This window comes from Prionailurus viverrinus, chromosome B3, assembly GCF_022837055.1.
Source record: "Prionailurus viverrinus isolate Anna chromosome B3, UM_Priviv_1.0, whole genome shotgun sequence".
NCBI classification, from domain to species: domain Eukaryota; kingdom Metazoa; phylum Chordata; class Mammalia; order Carnivora; family Felidae; genus Prionailurus; species Prionailurus viverrinus.
Genome location: NC_062566.1, coordinates 142,305,903 through 142,322,955, shown reverse-complemented (window position 1 = coordinate 142,322,955; position 17,053 = coordinate 142,305,903). Strand labels below are relative to the sequence as shown.

Genomic DNA, 17,053 nt, shown 5'->3' with positions numbered 1-17,053 from the left:
CTTCGTTCACGATCCTCGCTCAGGCTCCGGACAGCTTGCCGCACTTCTGCATCAGCGCTCGCGGCCTCACCTCGCGCTTGTGTGTTAGGACACGGCTTCTTTCCTTAAGCCTCTCGAACCCACCTCTGCCAACCTCAGACGTTTCCGCTGCAGCTTTCTCCCCTCTCGGCCGGCAGAGAAAGGAAGAGTCCGGGCCCTGCTCCGGATCAGGCTTCGGCTTCAGGGATCACCGTTGGGGCTGGTTTGAGCTTCTACGGAGACCAAACTTTCTCCGCCTCGGCAGTGAGGCTGCCTCCCTTTCTTATCACACGTGTGCTCACTGGAGGGGAACTTTTAATTTCCTTCAAGAACTTTCCCGCTGCGCTCGCAGCTCGGCTCGCGGTTTGACGCAAGAGGCCAAGCTTTCGGCCCGTCTCGGCTTCCGACGTGCCCTCCTCACTCAGCGGCCTCATTTCTAGCTTTGACGGTGAGAGACACACGACACTTTTACCTGCACACTTAGAGGCCACCGTAGGGTTAGTAGTTGGCCTGATGTCAATACTGTTGTGTCTCAGGGCCCAGGGAAGCCCGGGCAGAGGGAGGGAGGGAGACGGGGGAGCGGCCGGTGGGGGGAGTGTCGGTGCACACACGACGTTTATCAAGGCCACCGTCTTACACTGGTGGGGTTCATGGAGGCCCAAAACAGTTACAACGGTAACATTAAAGATCGCTGGCCACAGATCACCGTAACAGATAAAACAATCATGATAAAGTTTGAAGTATCAGGAGAATCACCAAAATGTGACACAGAGACACAAAGTGAGCAGATGCTGCTGGAGACACGGCACAGTCTTGCCGGGGGCCTTCTGTTCGTAAAGACCGCGTCTGCGAAGTGCCAACAAGGCGTGCCCGTGCCCGTGCCGGGAGGGCAGGTGCGTGGCGTGGGGTGTCCCAGCTGCAGCCCGCCCTCTGCTGCGCCGCATCACACTCGAGGACCCATCTCCCCTGTGGGTGGGTGTGGCCAGCATCACACGCGCCACCGTCACCATCGCCGGCCGCGGCGCCCGACCACCAGGAGGGCAGTTCGTGGGCTTGGAATGATTGCGTAACGGGATGCTTTTACATTTCTTTCGTGCTTTTTTCTCTGATGCCATGGGTTTATTATTAGCATAGTTAGTTTTTATTAGAGATCATACCGTGCGTAGGACCTGTCCCTTGACACGGTCGGTGGCCACTTGTCCTGCGGTCGGGACAGCACCAGGGGCTCCTTTCACAACGGAGGGTCAGGCCGCCACCTGGTGCTGGCCCAGCTCCGCCCCTTCACTGTGGCCGGTGCCGTCACGTGGTGGTATTCTGTGTGCCGACTTCAAGGTGGACCCGAGTGAAGGGAGGCGGTCACACAGTCTTGTGCTGCAGCAAAATCGGAGACTAACAGGACAGAAATAATCCATCTTATTGAAGATAGTTACCCTTGGTTAAGTAAGAAATCAAAACAACTTGCAGAACCCTCAGCGCGGGGCCACAGCGAGGTCTGAGGCCAAGGCATTCGGGGGAGCGCTGGGCGGCCCTAGGGGCCGGGCCTTTCCTCGGGGCTCTTGCCTGCGGAAAGCAGCCTGCGCCGGGCGCCTGCAGGAGGGCCCGCCGACCGTCCGCCCACCTGGGCAGGCGTCCCCTCCCGCCACCGTCGGCATCCGGTCTTTGCTCAGGCGGGGGCTGTGGGAGACAGGGAGGCCGGCGGGCCCAGCCCCCGGTTCTGCTGCTTTTGCTTGGCGCTTGGGGCCTGGCCGTGAGGCTGCACTGGGTTGACCTCCTGTCCTCGGAGATCTTTCTTTGCTCTCTGCCCTGGTGAGTTTATGGCAATTTTATTTCCTCCTGTCCTTTTCCGTAGCTCCTGGGGGAGGCGGAAAGGGCAGACCCCAGCAGGCTTTCCGGACGTTGTCTGAGAGGTGCGGCCGGTACGCTTCTGATGCGCTGGGGCTGCCCCCGCCTCGCGCTGCGCGGTCCGTATTTCACTTTCGAAATTCCCGTTATCGCTGCCTGCTGCGTCCCGCGTGGCTTATCCGTCTGCTCCTTCTCGTGTCCCTCCCCTCCCCCGGCCCGGGTTTGGAAGTGCTGTGCCGACCCCTCCGTCCTGGTGCCCTGGGGCGTGTGCGACCGTCCCCCACCCAGCCGTGGGTCTGGGTGCAGTCTGGGCGTGTGGCCTCAGCCCCCACGGTGGTTGCCGATCCCGTTTGCCCTGATGAGAAAACAGGAAAATTGGAAAATGGGCTGAGACGGCTCCCAGCAGCGCCCTGCTCGTTCTTTACGCTCACGTAGTTTGCCGGCTCCTGGCGCCCCTCCTGTGTGGCCCTTGTGCCCACACCTTTCCAGGGTCCGTCTCTGGTTTTGTTGGGAACGCACCCAGGTTGTGCTTAGCAGGTTAGCCACCTCCTCTGGGCTGTGTTGGGGGGCTGAGCAGGACGCAGGGATGTGATGTCACCAGCATGGGAAGGTCGCTGCCAGTCTGAGTTTTGATCTCTCTCGTCATCTCTCCTAACCGGCCCCTTGTGGGTTTTCCCTCCGTCTCTGGACTTCGGAGGCACCACCGGGCTGGAGCGTTTTTCGTTGACTTGAGAGCCCTTTTATTTGGGAGCCGTTTCTATTCTATTCTTTTTGTGTCTGTTTTTCTTGGTGTAACATATGCGTAGTCAGGTGCCTGAAACGTACTGACCTTAAGTGAACTGCTTTGTAAACTTACACAGGTCAGGTGTGCCTCACGGATCAAGGTAGAACATGCTTCTTTTTAAAAGAAAAGTGTTTTTTTTTTTTAATGTTTATTTTGGAGAGAGAGAGAAGGAGCATGAGCAGGGGAGGGGCAGAGAGAGAGAGAGAGACAGAATCAGAAGCAGGCTCCAGGCTCCGAGCTGTCGGCACAGAGCCCAACACGGGGCTCGAACCCACAAGTCATGAGATCACGACCTGAGCCGAAATCAAGAGTCGGACACTCAACCAGCTGAGCCGCCTGAGCGCCCTGAACATACTTGAACCCCAGAAAGCTCCTTGCTGTCCGTTGGATTTATGTGTTTTTCTGCTGCAGATGATTGGGATCCTGGAAAACGCCCTTTCTTGTGCACATCGGTACTTTGTTTTGGGCCGTTGGGACTTCGCTGTGTGAAGACAGCACGGTTTGTTCACCCACTTTTCCTGTCGGTGGGGGTTTGGGGCTTCCTTTCTGGCTGCTGTACGTGAGCTGCCGGCACCTCCTTGCACTCCGTCCTCCGGTCGGCGCCCCTTGGGGGTGTGCTTGTGAGCGGGGCTTCTGGGGCCGCAGGCGTGCGCTCACGTTCGGCAGATGCGCCGGAGGCTTACCAGCACGGTTGTGCCGCGTCACCCTCCCGGCTGCAACCACGCGGGAGCACAGGGGCCGTGTCCGCACGCGGTGTCGGTGCTTTTGCTGACTCCGGTCTTTCTGCTGGGTGTGTGCTTTCGTTTGCTTTGCCTGGTGAGTGGCTGCGTGGAACACCTTCGTGTGTGCTTTTTGGCCATTCAGAGATCCTTCTTTTGTGAGGTTGTTTTAAAAATCTGAGTTATCATTTTCTTACTGCTTTGTGGATGTTTTGATACATTCTGCATTTGAGCCCTTGGTTGGAGGTGCACATTCTGAATCCCTTTCCCAGCTGGTGACTTGTCTTTTCACTTAAGTCTCAACATTGTTTCTGGATGAGTAGAAATTTCTTACTTTTAATGAATTCCCAACATGTTGCCTTTTTTACGGTTGGGGGTTTTGTGACTGAGGACATTCTTGTCTCCCCCGAGATCTGCAGACACTCTCTTGTGTTTTCACCTAGAAGCTTTGTTGTTTTGTGTTTCGCAGGTAGGTTTGGGATTTCCCTCGGAGGAATTTTGTATCTATGGTGTGAGGTAGGGGTTGAGGCTTACATTTTTCAGTGTGGACGTATAATTGTCCCATTCGCCAATAAGACCGTCCTTTCTGAACCCAGGACGCCGAACTGGTCCATTCGTCACAAGTCAAGTGACTGTGTAGGGATAAGTCCATTCCACACTCCCGTGCCGGTGCCACACTGTCTTGACCGCCGTGGTGTCCTTGTAGAGAAGTCCCACGGTGTAGCTTTCCGGCACTGCCCCTCTTCAGGATGGTCTCGGCCCTTCTAGCTCCTTTGCGTGGCAGAGTAAATGTTAGAATCGGCTTGTCGGTTTCCACAGGGAAACTTGCCCAGACTGTGGTTGGGATTACCTGGACGCTGTAGATCAGTTACTCATGAAATCTGGTCATGCATGGCTGCTTCTTGGTTAACAGTCGCGTGATGTGTGACAGTCATTTGCTACTTCTCTCTTCCCCATCTGTACGCCATCATTTGTTTCCAGGGCTTTGTTACCCATTATTGCCGTGTGGCCGCTCTCCCTGGGGTGATGTTGGGCAGAGTGGTGACCGTGCATGTTCCTGTCTGTCTCCTGACCTTGGTGTGATGGTGACCACCAGCCTGTTGTCAGGAAGAATCACGTTAGCATTTTGTCACATGCTCCTTTGCGTTTGTTGCAATGATTATATGTGTTTTCTATTTGTTTTGTTAACGTGATGAAGTACACTGAGTTTGTGAGGTTAAACGCACCTTGCCCCTCTGGCCAAGACCCCGCAGGGTCGCGCTGCATTGTCCCTTGCTCTCTGCAAGGGCTCCTGTGTGACCTACCAGTGTCTTCTTAAGCATGTGGGAATGGGAAGTCCTCTGGGCCTTGACCTTTCTTCGTGAGAGGTTTTAATTCTGCTTAAAGATTAAAGATGCATCTTCTTGATTGGGACTACTTTCCGCAGGCTTTTAGTGGCACCAGTTATCTTCCCGCTCTTGTCGGTTTTGGTAAGATGTCCTTCTCGACTTGTCTTCGAGTAACTCAGACTCAGACTGTCCTGAGACTCATTTGCCACACCCTCCCCCTGTGCCCCTGGGTCTCCTGATTTGGGAGGACGGCCTGTCTTCATTCGTGGCCTCGGTCATCTGGGCTTTCTCCCTTTTTTCTTAACTGCATTCATCTCTCCAGAGCCTCAGTGTGGGGTCATCTGTCCTGTTTGTGTGTCTCTTGCTTGATCAGAGCCTTCTCTCCATTGTCTCTTCCCTTTTACATCTTCTGTTCAGTCCCTTGTTCCTTTTTAGTTTTTTAACTTGGGAGCTGTGGCCACTGTTTCAGGCTTTTCTTTTTCTTTTTTGATGTTTGTAATTACAGCTGTTCATTGCTGCAAGCTTTGCTCCATCTGGAACCCGCAAATTTAGAGACTGCTATTTCTCCTTTCTGTTCTGTTCTGGTTTTTTTTTTTTTTTTTTTTTTTTTTTTTTAGTTTTTTTAAATGTTTATTGGTTTTTTTGCAGGAGTGGGGGAGGCGGGGAGAAAGGGGGACAGAGGTTCCGAAGCAGGCTCTGCACTGACAGCAGCGAGCTTGATGTGGGGCTTGAACTCACAAAATCTGAGATCATGACCTGAGCCAAAGGCAGATGCTTAACTGACTGAGCCACCCAGACATCCCATGAGGTTTATTTCTTTTTATTTTTAGAGAGAGAGAGAGAGAGAGCACAAGTACAAGCAGGGGAGGGGCAGAGAGAGAGGCTGAGAGAGAATTCCAAAGCAGGCTCCACACTGTCAGCCCAGAGCCTGACGCGGGGCTCGAACTCACGAACTGTGAGATCATGACCTGAGCAGAAATCAAGAGTCAGATGCTTAGCTGACTGAGCCACCCAGGCGCCCCCTCTGGGTTTTTTTTTTTTGTTTTTTTTTTTTTTTTAATTCTTTTTAAATGACCTCTGGTCTCCCAGCAGAGTTGCAGAGACAGCCCCGAGTGTGCCCCCATGGCTGCCCTAATTCGGACATCTTGCTTGGCCTGGCTATGGGGCTGGCCCTTGTCCCTGGTCTCCTCCTGTGTGTGACCATTTCTCCCAGCTAGACGCACCTGGAGAGTGCTGGCCTGTTGTAGAAGCCGCCGGGGTTGGAGCTGGCTGTGGGTTTGGGGTGACTCTGCCGAGGCGGCCCCCCTGTCCTTGCCCCGCGCCAGGTGTACCTGGCCTCCCGTGACTGGGCGCTGGCCATCTGGGCCCCGAGGCTGCCAGGTTCCTCCCTCTCCTGTCCTGTGCTCTGTAGAGATCAGTCCCGAGGGCCACGCGGCGCCTGGCAGGGCTGCAGGGAGATAACGTCCCGCTGCCCCCGCAACGCTTGCTGTCCGCTGGCCTCCTGCACCGCCCGCTGGGCCCCTCCCTCAGCTCTGTGTCTGCCGGACTGCTGTCCTTCTTGTGGGGTCCGTTGTCCTTGTGCCGCGTCCTTGTTCTTCCTGATGATCCCTCCCGCGGGAGTCCACCCCCTGTCTGGAGGCAGAGGCCTCTCGAGCCAGCTGCGAGCCCCCTCCCCACCCCGGACCCCGCCGGCGGCCACTCTTCCTCCACGCCCAAGCTCACTGTCGAGGTCTTTATCTGTGTCCACATGGCTCCCAGTTAATTTTGAGTTTGAAAAAAAGTTTAGTGATCGTGCTTTTAATTTTCCAGGGCTGTGTCTTTCTTTTAATTTTTTAACTCTTGTAGAGAGCGTGTGCACGTGCACGCGTGTGCGTGGGGAAGGGGCAGAGGGAGGGAGGGAGAGAGAATCCCAAGCAGGCTCTGTGCTCTCAGTGCTGAGCCTGGCGAGGGGCTCGATCCCACAGCTCTGGGATCATGACCTGAGCCGAAATCGAGTCAGATGCTCAACTCTGTGCTCCACTGGGAGGACCGAGATCTTTGTAATATTGGAGGAGGCCGTGGGCTTTACAGGCCTCCTTCCGTTACCAGTCGGCTTGTGGAGCTTGGGGTTTCTTCTCCCTTTTGTTGCCGTTTTCCACAGAGGTCAGTGATCGTTAGGGTCCGCTCTCGCTCACACACGCAGGTCTGAGGCTGAGCCCGTCGCCTCTGTGGCCGCGCAGGCCTCTGGCAGCCCCCGGCAGCCCGGATCCATTCACAGGAGTCGGTGTGACCCCCGTCCCCGCGGCACCGGCCTGACCTTGGGGCCCGGCTGGCGTCGTGGAGGTCCTCCTGGCCTTGGGGGTTGGGAGGTGGAGGCACCCTGTGGATGGAAGGTGTGCAGATTCTTGAGCCGTTCGGAGTCAGACCCTTCCTCCCGCACGTTCTCCGGGGCGCTGGCCCTGCCCTGGCCCTGCCCTGTGTTCGTGTTCCTGCCCTCCCGGCCGTTGGCGTGGGCCGGGAAGGATGCCGTCCCGCCCCCGGCTTGAATGGAAACGCGGGCCTCGTCTCACAAAATGCCAAAATTTTGAAGGCACCTGTGTGCTAGTGTGTTTCCTTTTTTAAAAAATTTTTATTTGGGGAGAGGGCGGAGAGAGAGAGAGAGAGAGACAGAGAAGGTGAGAGAGAGAATCCTGACAAGGGGCTTGATCCCATGGCCCTGGGACCATGACCTGAGCCGAAGTCCGACGCTCACCTGACCGAGCCCCCCGGGCGCCCCAGGTGTGTTTACTTTTAGCATTCGTTTATTGGGAGGAAGCCTAAAGGGAAGAAGCTATGGTTCGTCGATCAGGAATCGGTTGTACGCAAGTTTATGCTTACCGCATCTTTGTGTCTTTGTGCTTGTGTCCCTGCGTCATGTGACTTCTCAGTCTGCCGTGGTGCTGGCTGACCTCGCATGAATTAAAAACTCATTGCGGGGGGGGGGTGAGTGGGGAGTGACTGCTAATGAGGACAGGGTTTCTTTTGGGATGATGAATTGTGAATATGCTACAACCGTCGAATCATACTTCCAGTGAGAAGATATTACAGTGTGTGAATTATGTGCAATGAAGCTGTGATAAGATAACGTATCACAGTAGTTCTGTGCCCCCAAGCCGGCAGGGAGTCCCCTCCTGCCCGCTCTGCTCTGAGAGCACACCCCCCCCACGCCCCCCACCCCCGCCAAGCCCCACAGAGCCGGCAGGTGGGGCCCCTGCTGCTCTGTGTTGTCCCAGCGGCTCTGCTCGCCTCCGGGCTTGCTGGGCTGAGTGCGAGCCTGCCAATGGGGGGTGGCGCTAGGCCCTGCTGCCCTTCTGTCCAGTCAGGGCCGTGGCCCTGGGGACAGTGGCCCTGATCCCGTGTCGGTTCAGCCAGAATGGAGGGCTCCAGGCAGGGTGGGGCTGTGCCACCGGGAGGGCGTGCTGACCGTCGGGTCCCCCTGCTGCCAGATCACATGCCGGATGCCAGCTCCTCGGGGCGCCGGCTCCCCGGGTGCCTGCCTGTGGCCGGCGGTCGCCGTCAGCAGCATGCCTAGGGTGGGCTGGCCGGACCGTGAGCCACACAGCCCTCGCCTTCCCCTTGCCAGACGGGGGGGGGGGGGGGGGGCGGGGTGGAGGGGGGCGGACAGCACTTAGCTGTTCGTGGGTGAAGCACAAGTCCCTGGCTTCTCTCCTTGGCCCAGCTCAGGGTGGCCTTTGCCAGAAGAGTGGGTCTGGGGAGCCAGCAGGTGTTAGGTGGAGTGGGGAGTCTGTGTGGCGGCCGGGGTGGGTGGACAGCCCGCCACACTGCAGCTCTTGCTGTGTCCCTGCCACGGGCTCCGGCCACACGGCCCGCGGTGACTTCTCCTGTGCCGGCACGGCACATCTGTGTCCTCTCCCGCTGCTGCTGTAGCTCGTGGGATGTGCTCGTCCAGGAAGAGGGGTGTGTGTGGACTGTGTCCCAGACTGGCCGACGTCCCGGCCATCCCGTCACCTGGCAGCCCCCCGCCTCCCCAAATCTGCCTGCTGCTGCTCCCACCCTTGCACGATGGCACACGGCAGGCCGGGGCAGCGGCTCTTGGTGGACAGGCTGGCGGGGAGACCAGTTGGCCCTGCTGGGGAGGCCGGGCAGGCACGAGCCAGCCTCCTGGCTGTCAGAGCAGGAGGCCAGTCCGGGGAACTCAGCTGTGGGACAGGGGTGTTCCCATGGGGGCCCACGGCTGGTGGGCAGTCTTGTCTGTCCCTGTCAGGAAGCCGTGTCTGTGTGGAGCATGTCACAGGGAGCAGCCCCAGGCTGGCCAGCCCACAAGCCCTTTGCTGCCACCCTGAGCACGGGGGCCTCAGGAGGAGCAACTGCTCAGGCTGCAGACCCTTGCTCTCCAGGCACAGAGCGATGACAGTCCTAGGGACTCTGGGAGAGTGGTGACAGTCCTAGGGACACTGGGAGAGTGGTGACAGTCCTAGGGACGCTGGGAGAGAGGTGACAGTCCTAGGGACACTGGGAGAGAGGTGACAGTCCTAGGGACCCTGGGAGAGTGGTGACAGTCCTAGAGACCCTGGGACAGTGGTGACAGTCCTAGGGACCCGGGAGTGCGGTGACAGTCCTAGGGACCTGGGAGAGTGGTGACAGTCCTAGGGACCCTGGGAGAGCGGTGACAGTCCTAGGGACGCTGGGAGAGCGGTGACAGTCCTAGGGACCCTGGGAGAGCGGTGACAGTCCTAGGGATGCTGGGAGAGCGGTGACAGTCCTAGGGACCCGGGAGAGCGGTGACAGTCCTGGGGACCTGGGAGAGTGGTGACAGTCCTAGAGACCCTGGGACAGTGGTGACAGTCCTAGGGATCCGGGAGTGCGGTGACAGTCCTAGGGACCTGGGAGAGTGGTGACAGTCCTAGGGACCCTGGGAGAGCGGTGACAGTCCTAGGGACGCTGGGAGAGCGGTGACAGTCCTAGGGACCCTGGGAGAGCGGTGACAGTCCTAGGGATGCTGGGAGAGCGATGACAGTTCTAGGGACCCTGGGAGAGCGGTGACAGTCCTAGGGACGCTGGGAGAGCGATGACAGTCCTGGGGACCCTGGGAGAGCGGTGACAGTCCTGGGGACCCGGGAGAGCGGTGACAGTCCTGGGGACCCGGGAGTGCGGTGACAGTCCTAGGGACCTGGGAGAGTGGTGACAGTCCTAGAGACCCTGGGACAGTGGTGACAGTCCTAGGGACCCGGGAGTGCGGTGACAGTCCTAGGGACCCTGGGAGAGTGGTGACAGTCCTAGAGACCCTGGGACAGTGGTGACAGTCCTAGGGACCTGGGAGTGCGGTGACAGTCCTAGGGACCTGGGAGAGTGGTGACAGTCCTAGGGACGCTGGGAGAGCGGTGACAGTCCTAGGGACCCGGGAGTGCGGTGACAGTCCTAGGGACCCTGGGAGAGCGGTGACAGTCCTAGGGACCCTGGGAGAGCGGTGACAGTCCTAGGGACCCTGGGAGAGCGGTGACAGTCCTAGAGACCCTGGGACAGTGGTGACAGTCCTAGGGACCCGGGAGTGCGGTGACAGTCCTAGGGACCTGGGAGAGTGGTGACAGTCCCAGGGACCCTGGGAGAGTGGTGACAGTCCTAGAGACCCTGGGACAGTGGTGACAGTCCTAGAGACCCTGGGACAGTGGTGACAGTCCTAGGGACCTGGGAGTGCGGTGACAGTCCTAGGGACCTGGGAGAGTGGTGACAGTCCCAGGGACCCTGGGAGAGTGGTGACAGTCCCAGGGACCCTGGGAGAGTGGTGACAGTCCCAGGGACCCTGGGAGAGTGGTGACAGTCCTAGGGACCCTGGGAGAGCGGTGACAGTCCTAGAGACCCTGGGACAGTGGTGACAGTCCTAGGGACCCGGGAGTGCGGTGACAGTCCTAGGGACCTGGGAGAGTGGTGACAGTCCCAGGGACCCTGGGAGAGTGGTGACAGTCCTAGAGACCCTGGGACAGTGGTGACAGTCCTAGAGACCCTGGGACAGTGGTGACAGTCCTAGGGACCTGGGAGTGCGGTGACAGTCCTAGGGACCTGGGAGAGTGGTGACAGTCCTAGGGACCCTGGGAGAGCGGTGACAGTCCTAGGGACCCGGGAGTGCGGTGACAGTCCTAGGGACCCGGGAGAGCGGTGACAGTCCTAGGGACCCTGGGAGAGCGGTGACAGTCCTAGGGACCCGGGAGTGCGGTGACAGTCCTAGGGACCTGGGAGAGTGGTGACAGTCCTAGGGACGCTGGGAGAGCGGTGACAGTCCTAGGGACCCGGGAGTGCGGTGACAGTCCTAGGGACCCGGGAGAGCGGTGACAGTCCTAGGGACCCTGGGAGAGCGGTGACAGTCCTAGGGACCCGGGAGTGCGGTGACAGTCCTAGGGACCTGGGAGAGTGGTGACAGTCCTAGGGACGCTGGGAGAGCGGTGACAGTCCTAGGGACCCGGGAGTGCGGTGACAGTCCTAGGGACCCGGGAGAGCGGTGACAGTCCTAGGGACCTGGGAGAGTGGTGACAGTCCTAGGGACGCTGGGAGAGCGGTGACAGTCCTAGGGACCCGGGAGTGCGGTGACAGTCCTAGGGACCCGGGAGAGCGGTGACAGTCCTAGGGACGCTGGGAGAGTGGTGACAGTCCTAGGGACCCGGGAGTGCGGTGACAGTCCTAGGGACCCGGGAGTGCGGTGACAGTCCTAGGGACCTGGGAGAGTGGTGACAGTCCTAGGGACGCTGGGAGAGCGGTGACAGTCCTAGGGACCCGGGAGAGCGGTGACAGTCCTAGGGACCCGGGAGTGCGGTGACAGTCCTGGGGACCCTGGGAGAGCGGTGACAGTCCTGGGGACCCTGGGAGTGCGGTGACAGTCCTGGGGACCCTGGGAGAGCGGTGACAGTCCTAGGGACCCGGGAATGCGGTGACAGTCCTAGGGACCCTGGGAGAGTGGTGACAGTCCTAGAGACCCTGGGAGTGCGGTGACAGTCCTAGGGACCCGGGAGAGCGGTGACAGTCCTAGGGACCCGGGAGTGCGGTGACAGTCCTAGGGACCCTGGGAGAGCGGTGACAGTCCTGGGGCCCCTGGGAGAGCGGTGACAGTCCTAGGGACCCTGGGAGAGCGGTGACAGTCCTAGGGACCCTGGGAGAGCGGTGACAGTCCTAGGGACCCTGGGGACTTCACACCCGCGCCCACACGTAAAGCGCGGAACCCGCAAAAAGTGAACTTAAAAACGTGGAAGGGAAAGGGTCAGTCTGTCCTAACCTTGGGAATCCGTGGTAACGTCTCTGTTGTATCCTAGGGAGGCGTCAGATCCATCACCTGGGGAACCAGCTGCAGCTGAACCAGCACTGCCTGGACACAGCCTTCAACTTCTTCAAGATGGCCGTGAGCAAGCACCTGACCCGCGGCCGGAAGATGGCCCACGTGATCGCGGCCTGCCTCTACCTGGTGTGCCGGACGGAAGGCACCCCGCGTATCCTTTGGTTTGGGGGCCTCTCGGAGGAACCCCGTCTCGGCGCTCTCTGGGTTGGCCTCCCTCCGTTGGGCTCAGCAGTTGCAGTATCCTGGCGTGTTTCGTGGAGGCACCCTAGTGGGTGAGCGCAGGCCTTCCTGGATCGAGATAGCCTTCCGCCACTTGGGAGGGTAGGCGCCCGGCCCGTTGGCCCCCGGGGAGGACAGAGTGCACTCCGCCGTCAGGCCAGTGATCCGCCGCCTCGGGGAGGACGGTGGCGTGTTCTGTTACTGCACTGAGACCGACCCTGCAGACGCTCCTGCGTGCCCAGAACTCAGTGCGTCGCACCCCCTGGAAAGCCCTCCCGGGGCCGCTCGCCCCCACCCTGGCTGTCCGCCCTCCCTGCCTGCCTGTGCGTCTTTTCCACCATCACTCGGCTCCCTTGGCCCATCCTGCGTGGGACCCCTGCTCCTGGTCCCGTGTCCTTGTTTCGAGATAGCACGTCCCCCAGCGGCTTCCTGCAGGTGGTCTCCCTTCTGCCTGTCCTCTCGGGGACGGCCCGGTGGGCTGCGGGTTGCACGTCGGTCTCTGGAATGTGGACGGGGGTGCCCACCGTGCTCGGGCGCCCTGACCCCTGGCCCCGTGCGTGAGGCCGCTGTGCGGTCCCCTGCAGGGCTTAGCACCTCCTCATTGTTCTCTCTGAGCTGCGGACCCGGAGCCCCTGCCGCTCGCGGTTCCTTCCTTGGCGTCACCCTCGTTCCCGGGGTGGCCCACCACCTGCTTTCCGGCGTTCTCGTCCTTCGTTCCCGCTCACTTTCTGCTTTCCTCACGGGCTCCTCTCGTGGCATGTGTGTCCCCAGTGGATTCCTGTCCATCACAGCTGCCCTCACGGGCGGGGGGCCCCAGCCACGGCGCCTGTGAAGTAAGCATGGGCTGCTGGAAGGGTCGTGGCGTGCGTGGCTGGGCCTGTTGGCCGCCGTTCCGATCGGGCAACCCTCAGCACCGGAGTCTTTCATTGAAACGTCCTAAGGTTTTGGAAGGTTCTCATTCCAGCATACCACGTCGAAAGCACACGCATGCTCTGAGCGGGCACGGGTCTCGGGTTCCCAGCACAGCGGCCCGGCAGAAGATGGTGCAGGCGCCTCGCCTGCGTCCTACCCTGGCCCCCGTGCACCAAGCAGCGAGAGGCCCAGCCAGCCTAGCTCTGAGGAGGGAGGCGCGTGGAGCTCTATTCGGGCTGGCTCTGCGTCTCCGGGAGTACAGAGCTCGGGGAGCAGGGCGAGGGTGTGCAGGCCAGGCTCCGGGATCCGTCCCTCCCCCACTGCCCCCACCTCCGGTCCCCGCCCCAGTCCGGCGAGCAGAGAGAGGCATCCTCAGAGGTGCTGGCCCGTGACCCCCAACGGGAGAGGCCACAGGGTCGGGGGTGGGGGCGGGCCGGGGTAGAGCCAGGAGAGCCTGGGGGGCGGGGGAGGGCAGAGCCAGGGGGACAGAGGCAGGAGGGGGGGCGGGGGGGCTGGGGCAGAGCCGGGACCAGGGAAGCCGGGGAGGGCCGGGAACAGGCTCCCTTGCTGTTGCCGGATCAGGTGTGACCTGCGTCCGCGTTTGTCATGCCCACATCCGCGGGAGCTGCCGCAGCGGGTGTTGAAGCCTGTGACATTTACCGGGTTCCAGCTGAGCTGCCAGCAGGCCTGTATGTGAGCGGCTGGCTTTGCGCCACGACTCCGGGTGTGCACACGGAGGCTTCTGTCACTCGCGACCTGCCCCCACCCACAGGGGCCCCGGGTGGGAGGGACAGATGTGCGCGGATCGTCCCACGGCCGACCGCGCCCTGCACACGGCCGCCGACCGCAGACCTGTCTCCTCTGCCAGGCTCCAGACTCCTGGGGCCTGTTAGTAGCGGGTTTGGTTCGCAGGCCTGGGCTGGGTTTCCAGAGCCTGACTGCTGTGACTCCGGCCACCCTGTGTCCCCCTCCTCACGCCCAGCCGAGGACCGCGTTTCTTGCTTTAGAGGGCGGTGCAGTCGGAGACTCTCCCTTCTGCCACGGGCCCCCCAGCCCCCCTTTACCTGCTTCCCTCTGCCCCTCCCCCCGTGTGCCCAAGGACAACCAAGGAGTTGAAAACATGTTTTTAAATAGCTCTTTTCTAGACGAGTTTTAGGTTCACAGTGCAACTGAGGGGAAGGTACAGAGATTTCCCAAGTGCCCCCCATCCTCCCCCAGAACGGACACCCCCACTGGATAGTGCGTGGATTACACTGATGGACACATGAGCACTCGGCGTCCGTGGCTTATCTTGGAGCTCACGCTTGCTGTGGTGCCTTCTGTGGGTTTGGGCCGACGTGTAATGACATGTATGTGTCACCGTGTAGCCTACAGGGAGCCCGTGGTCGAAAGGAGGCCTTGGGGTGGCTGGTTGGCACGTATCGGAGGGTGGCCGGCATCACCGGGCACCGGAAAGTTGCAGGTTCAAAGCCACGGTAGGCTGACGTGAAGAGGGCGGCCCGCCCTCGGGAACCCTGGGGACCGTCTGCCAGTGTCGGGTGACACGGAGCGCGTCCCCACCCTGGGGCCCAGCTGTCCTGCCCGGCTCGGTGTGCAGGTGCGTCCTGGGTCGAGGCCAGCAGCCTCCCCTCCTGGCTGCGTCCATTGTGGTGGGGCCTCTCTGTGGGCAGAGCTCTTACTGAGGGCCACCTTGACATCTTGTCCTTTATGGCTGTTCTGTGCACCTGTTTAAGAGGTCTTTGTCTGTCCACATCGTGGAAATACCCTCCTGGTGTCCCTTCCCGAAGCTTTTGGTTTTATGTGTCCCCTTGGAGCTTGGGATTTCTGTGGGGCTGGCTTCACTGTGTCGTCTGTCGTGAGGAAAGGGTCGGGTTCCTCTCCACGGGGCGTCTAGCGCGCGGCGCACGTGGGCCCGATGCTGGCGTCTCTGAGCCCTTCTCTGGTCCGCTTGCCTGTCCTGGGCCGACCCCGGGCGGCTAGAAGCTGCAGGTTTGGAACAGTCTGAGGACCCCGTGCGTGTCGGGAGGCCTCCAGCTCCAGCTGTCTCAGCGTCTGCACCGTGTGTGGCCCTCTGTTCTTCTGCGTGAGTTTTCCAAGCAGCCTGTTTCCGTGAAAAGTCTTCTGGGATTTTCTGGGCTTTATGGATCAATTTGTGGGAAATTGAAGGTGACGTTCGTTTTAACAGTACTGAATCTTCCAGGCAACGAATAGCCCTGTTTCTTCCCGTATTTTGTGCTTCCAGGGATGCTTTGTTATCTTTGAGGAGGAGGCCTTTCCTGTCCTTCGTTAGATTTGTTCCCGAGTCTGTTTTGCGCTAACGTAGATGGCATCTTGTGTGTGTACAAGTACAGTTGAGTTCGTGTGCTTTAAAAAAAAATTTTTTTTTAATGTTTACTTATTTTTGAGAGAGAGACAGAGCACGAGCAGGGGAGGGGCAGAGAGAGAGAGGGAGACACAGAACGCGAAGCAGGCTCCAGACTCTGAGCTGTCAGCACAGAGCCCGATGCGGGGTTCGAACTCACGGACCGCGAGATCGTGACCTGAGCCGAAGTCGGACACCTAACCGACTGAGCCATCCAGGCGGCCTGTGTATATGCTTTTTCTTTTTTTTTTTTTTTTTTTTTTTTTTTTGAGACAGAGAGAGAGACAGACCATGAATGGGGGAGGGTCAGAGAGAGGGAGACACAGAATCCGAAACAGGCTCCAGGCTCTGAGCTGTCAGCACAGGGGCCCGATGCGGGGCTCGAACTCACGGACCGCGAGATCGTGACCTGAGCCGGAGTCGGCGCTCAACCGACTGAGCCACCCAGGCGCCCTTGTGTATATGTTTTTAAGTTTACTTATTTATTCAAGCAATCTCTACACCCAACATGGGGCTCGAACTCATGACCCCGAGATCGAGAGCTGCGTGCTCTTCCAACTGAGCCAGCTGGGCACCCTGAGATTTGTATGTTGACATTATGTCCAAGTCTACAAAATTCAGTTATTAATCTTACGACTTGACTGTTGGGATCTCTTGCTTTTTCAACCCACTCAGTTGTGTGTGTGGCACCTTTTCTTTCCTTCTATTTTTTGGGGGGGTTTGATTTACTATTTTTCTAGCTTCTTGAGACCGATGCTTAGGCTCTTGATTTTAGTCTTTTTTGTTTTTCCTAATAAGAGCCTTAGAGACTGTCCCTTCCCCTCCAGGCAGATGTTAATTACGTGGCTCAGTCCTGACGTGCCATTCAGAGTTGGGTTGCCCGTTTTGACAATGGTTGGGGGTTCTCTCCTTATCTTTGGATTATCGGTTTGCAGCGTAACTGTGTGGTCCGAGGACACTCGCCGAGCGCTCCCCCGCTCCGGCGCTCCACGGGGCGCGCACAGCGCCGCGCGCGGTCTGCTCTGGTGGGGTGCGTGCGCGCTTCAAAAGAATGTGTGTCTGCGGTCGCGCGTGCGTTGGCTAACTGTGTGCCTTGAATCCTGCTCGTGTCTGCTTGTTCTGCAGGACGGTGGCGGCCTCCCGCCGCCCCTGTGGGCTGGGCTGCGACTCTCCCCTTGACCCCACCAACGCCCGCCACATGCCGGAGCTGCGTGGTGGGGAGGGCGCAGACCCACCTCCCGGGGGGGGGGGGCCCTGGATGCCACGGGACGTCCACCTGTTTCCTGAGCGCTTCTCCCCTCAGCTGTACCCTGTCTGACGTGCCGCAAGTGGACTTGCTCCCTTCTGCTTGCTTAGTATTCGCGGGGTCTGTTTCCATCTTAAAATTCACTCCTTCCTGATGTGTTTAAGATGTGTCTCTTGTGAGCAGTGTAGAGTCATGTGTTTTTCTCTGATTTTTTAATTCAGTTTTGAAATATTTTTTGTTGGAGAATTTCATCCATTTATGTTAAATGTGCTCATTGGTACGTTTGCATTTAATTCCGCTACTGGTTTTCTGTTTGCTACATT

The 17,053-nt window shown here is 59.3% G+C and overlaps 1 protein-coding gene across 2 annotated transcripts in view; it reads left to right on the top strand.

The window, feature by feature from the left end:
- BRF1 (BRF1 RNA polymerase III transcription initiation factor subunit) overlaps positions 1-17,053 on the top strand; it is a 60,626-nt gene that overhangs the window by 9,626 nt on the left and 33,947 nt on the right. For both annotated transcript variants that reach the window (XR_007152838.1, XM_047861904.1), the window contains exon 3: positions 11,969-12,142. Coding sequence is in view for 1 of the 2 variants with exons in the window: in XM_047861904.1 (XP_047717860.1) it covers positions 11,969-12,142 (174 nt within the window). In the remaining variant the exon portion in view is untranslated. The remainder of the gene's footprint in view (positions 1-11,968; positions 12,143-17,053) is intronic.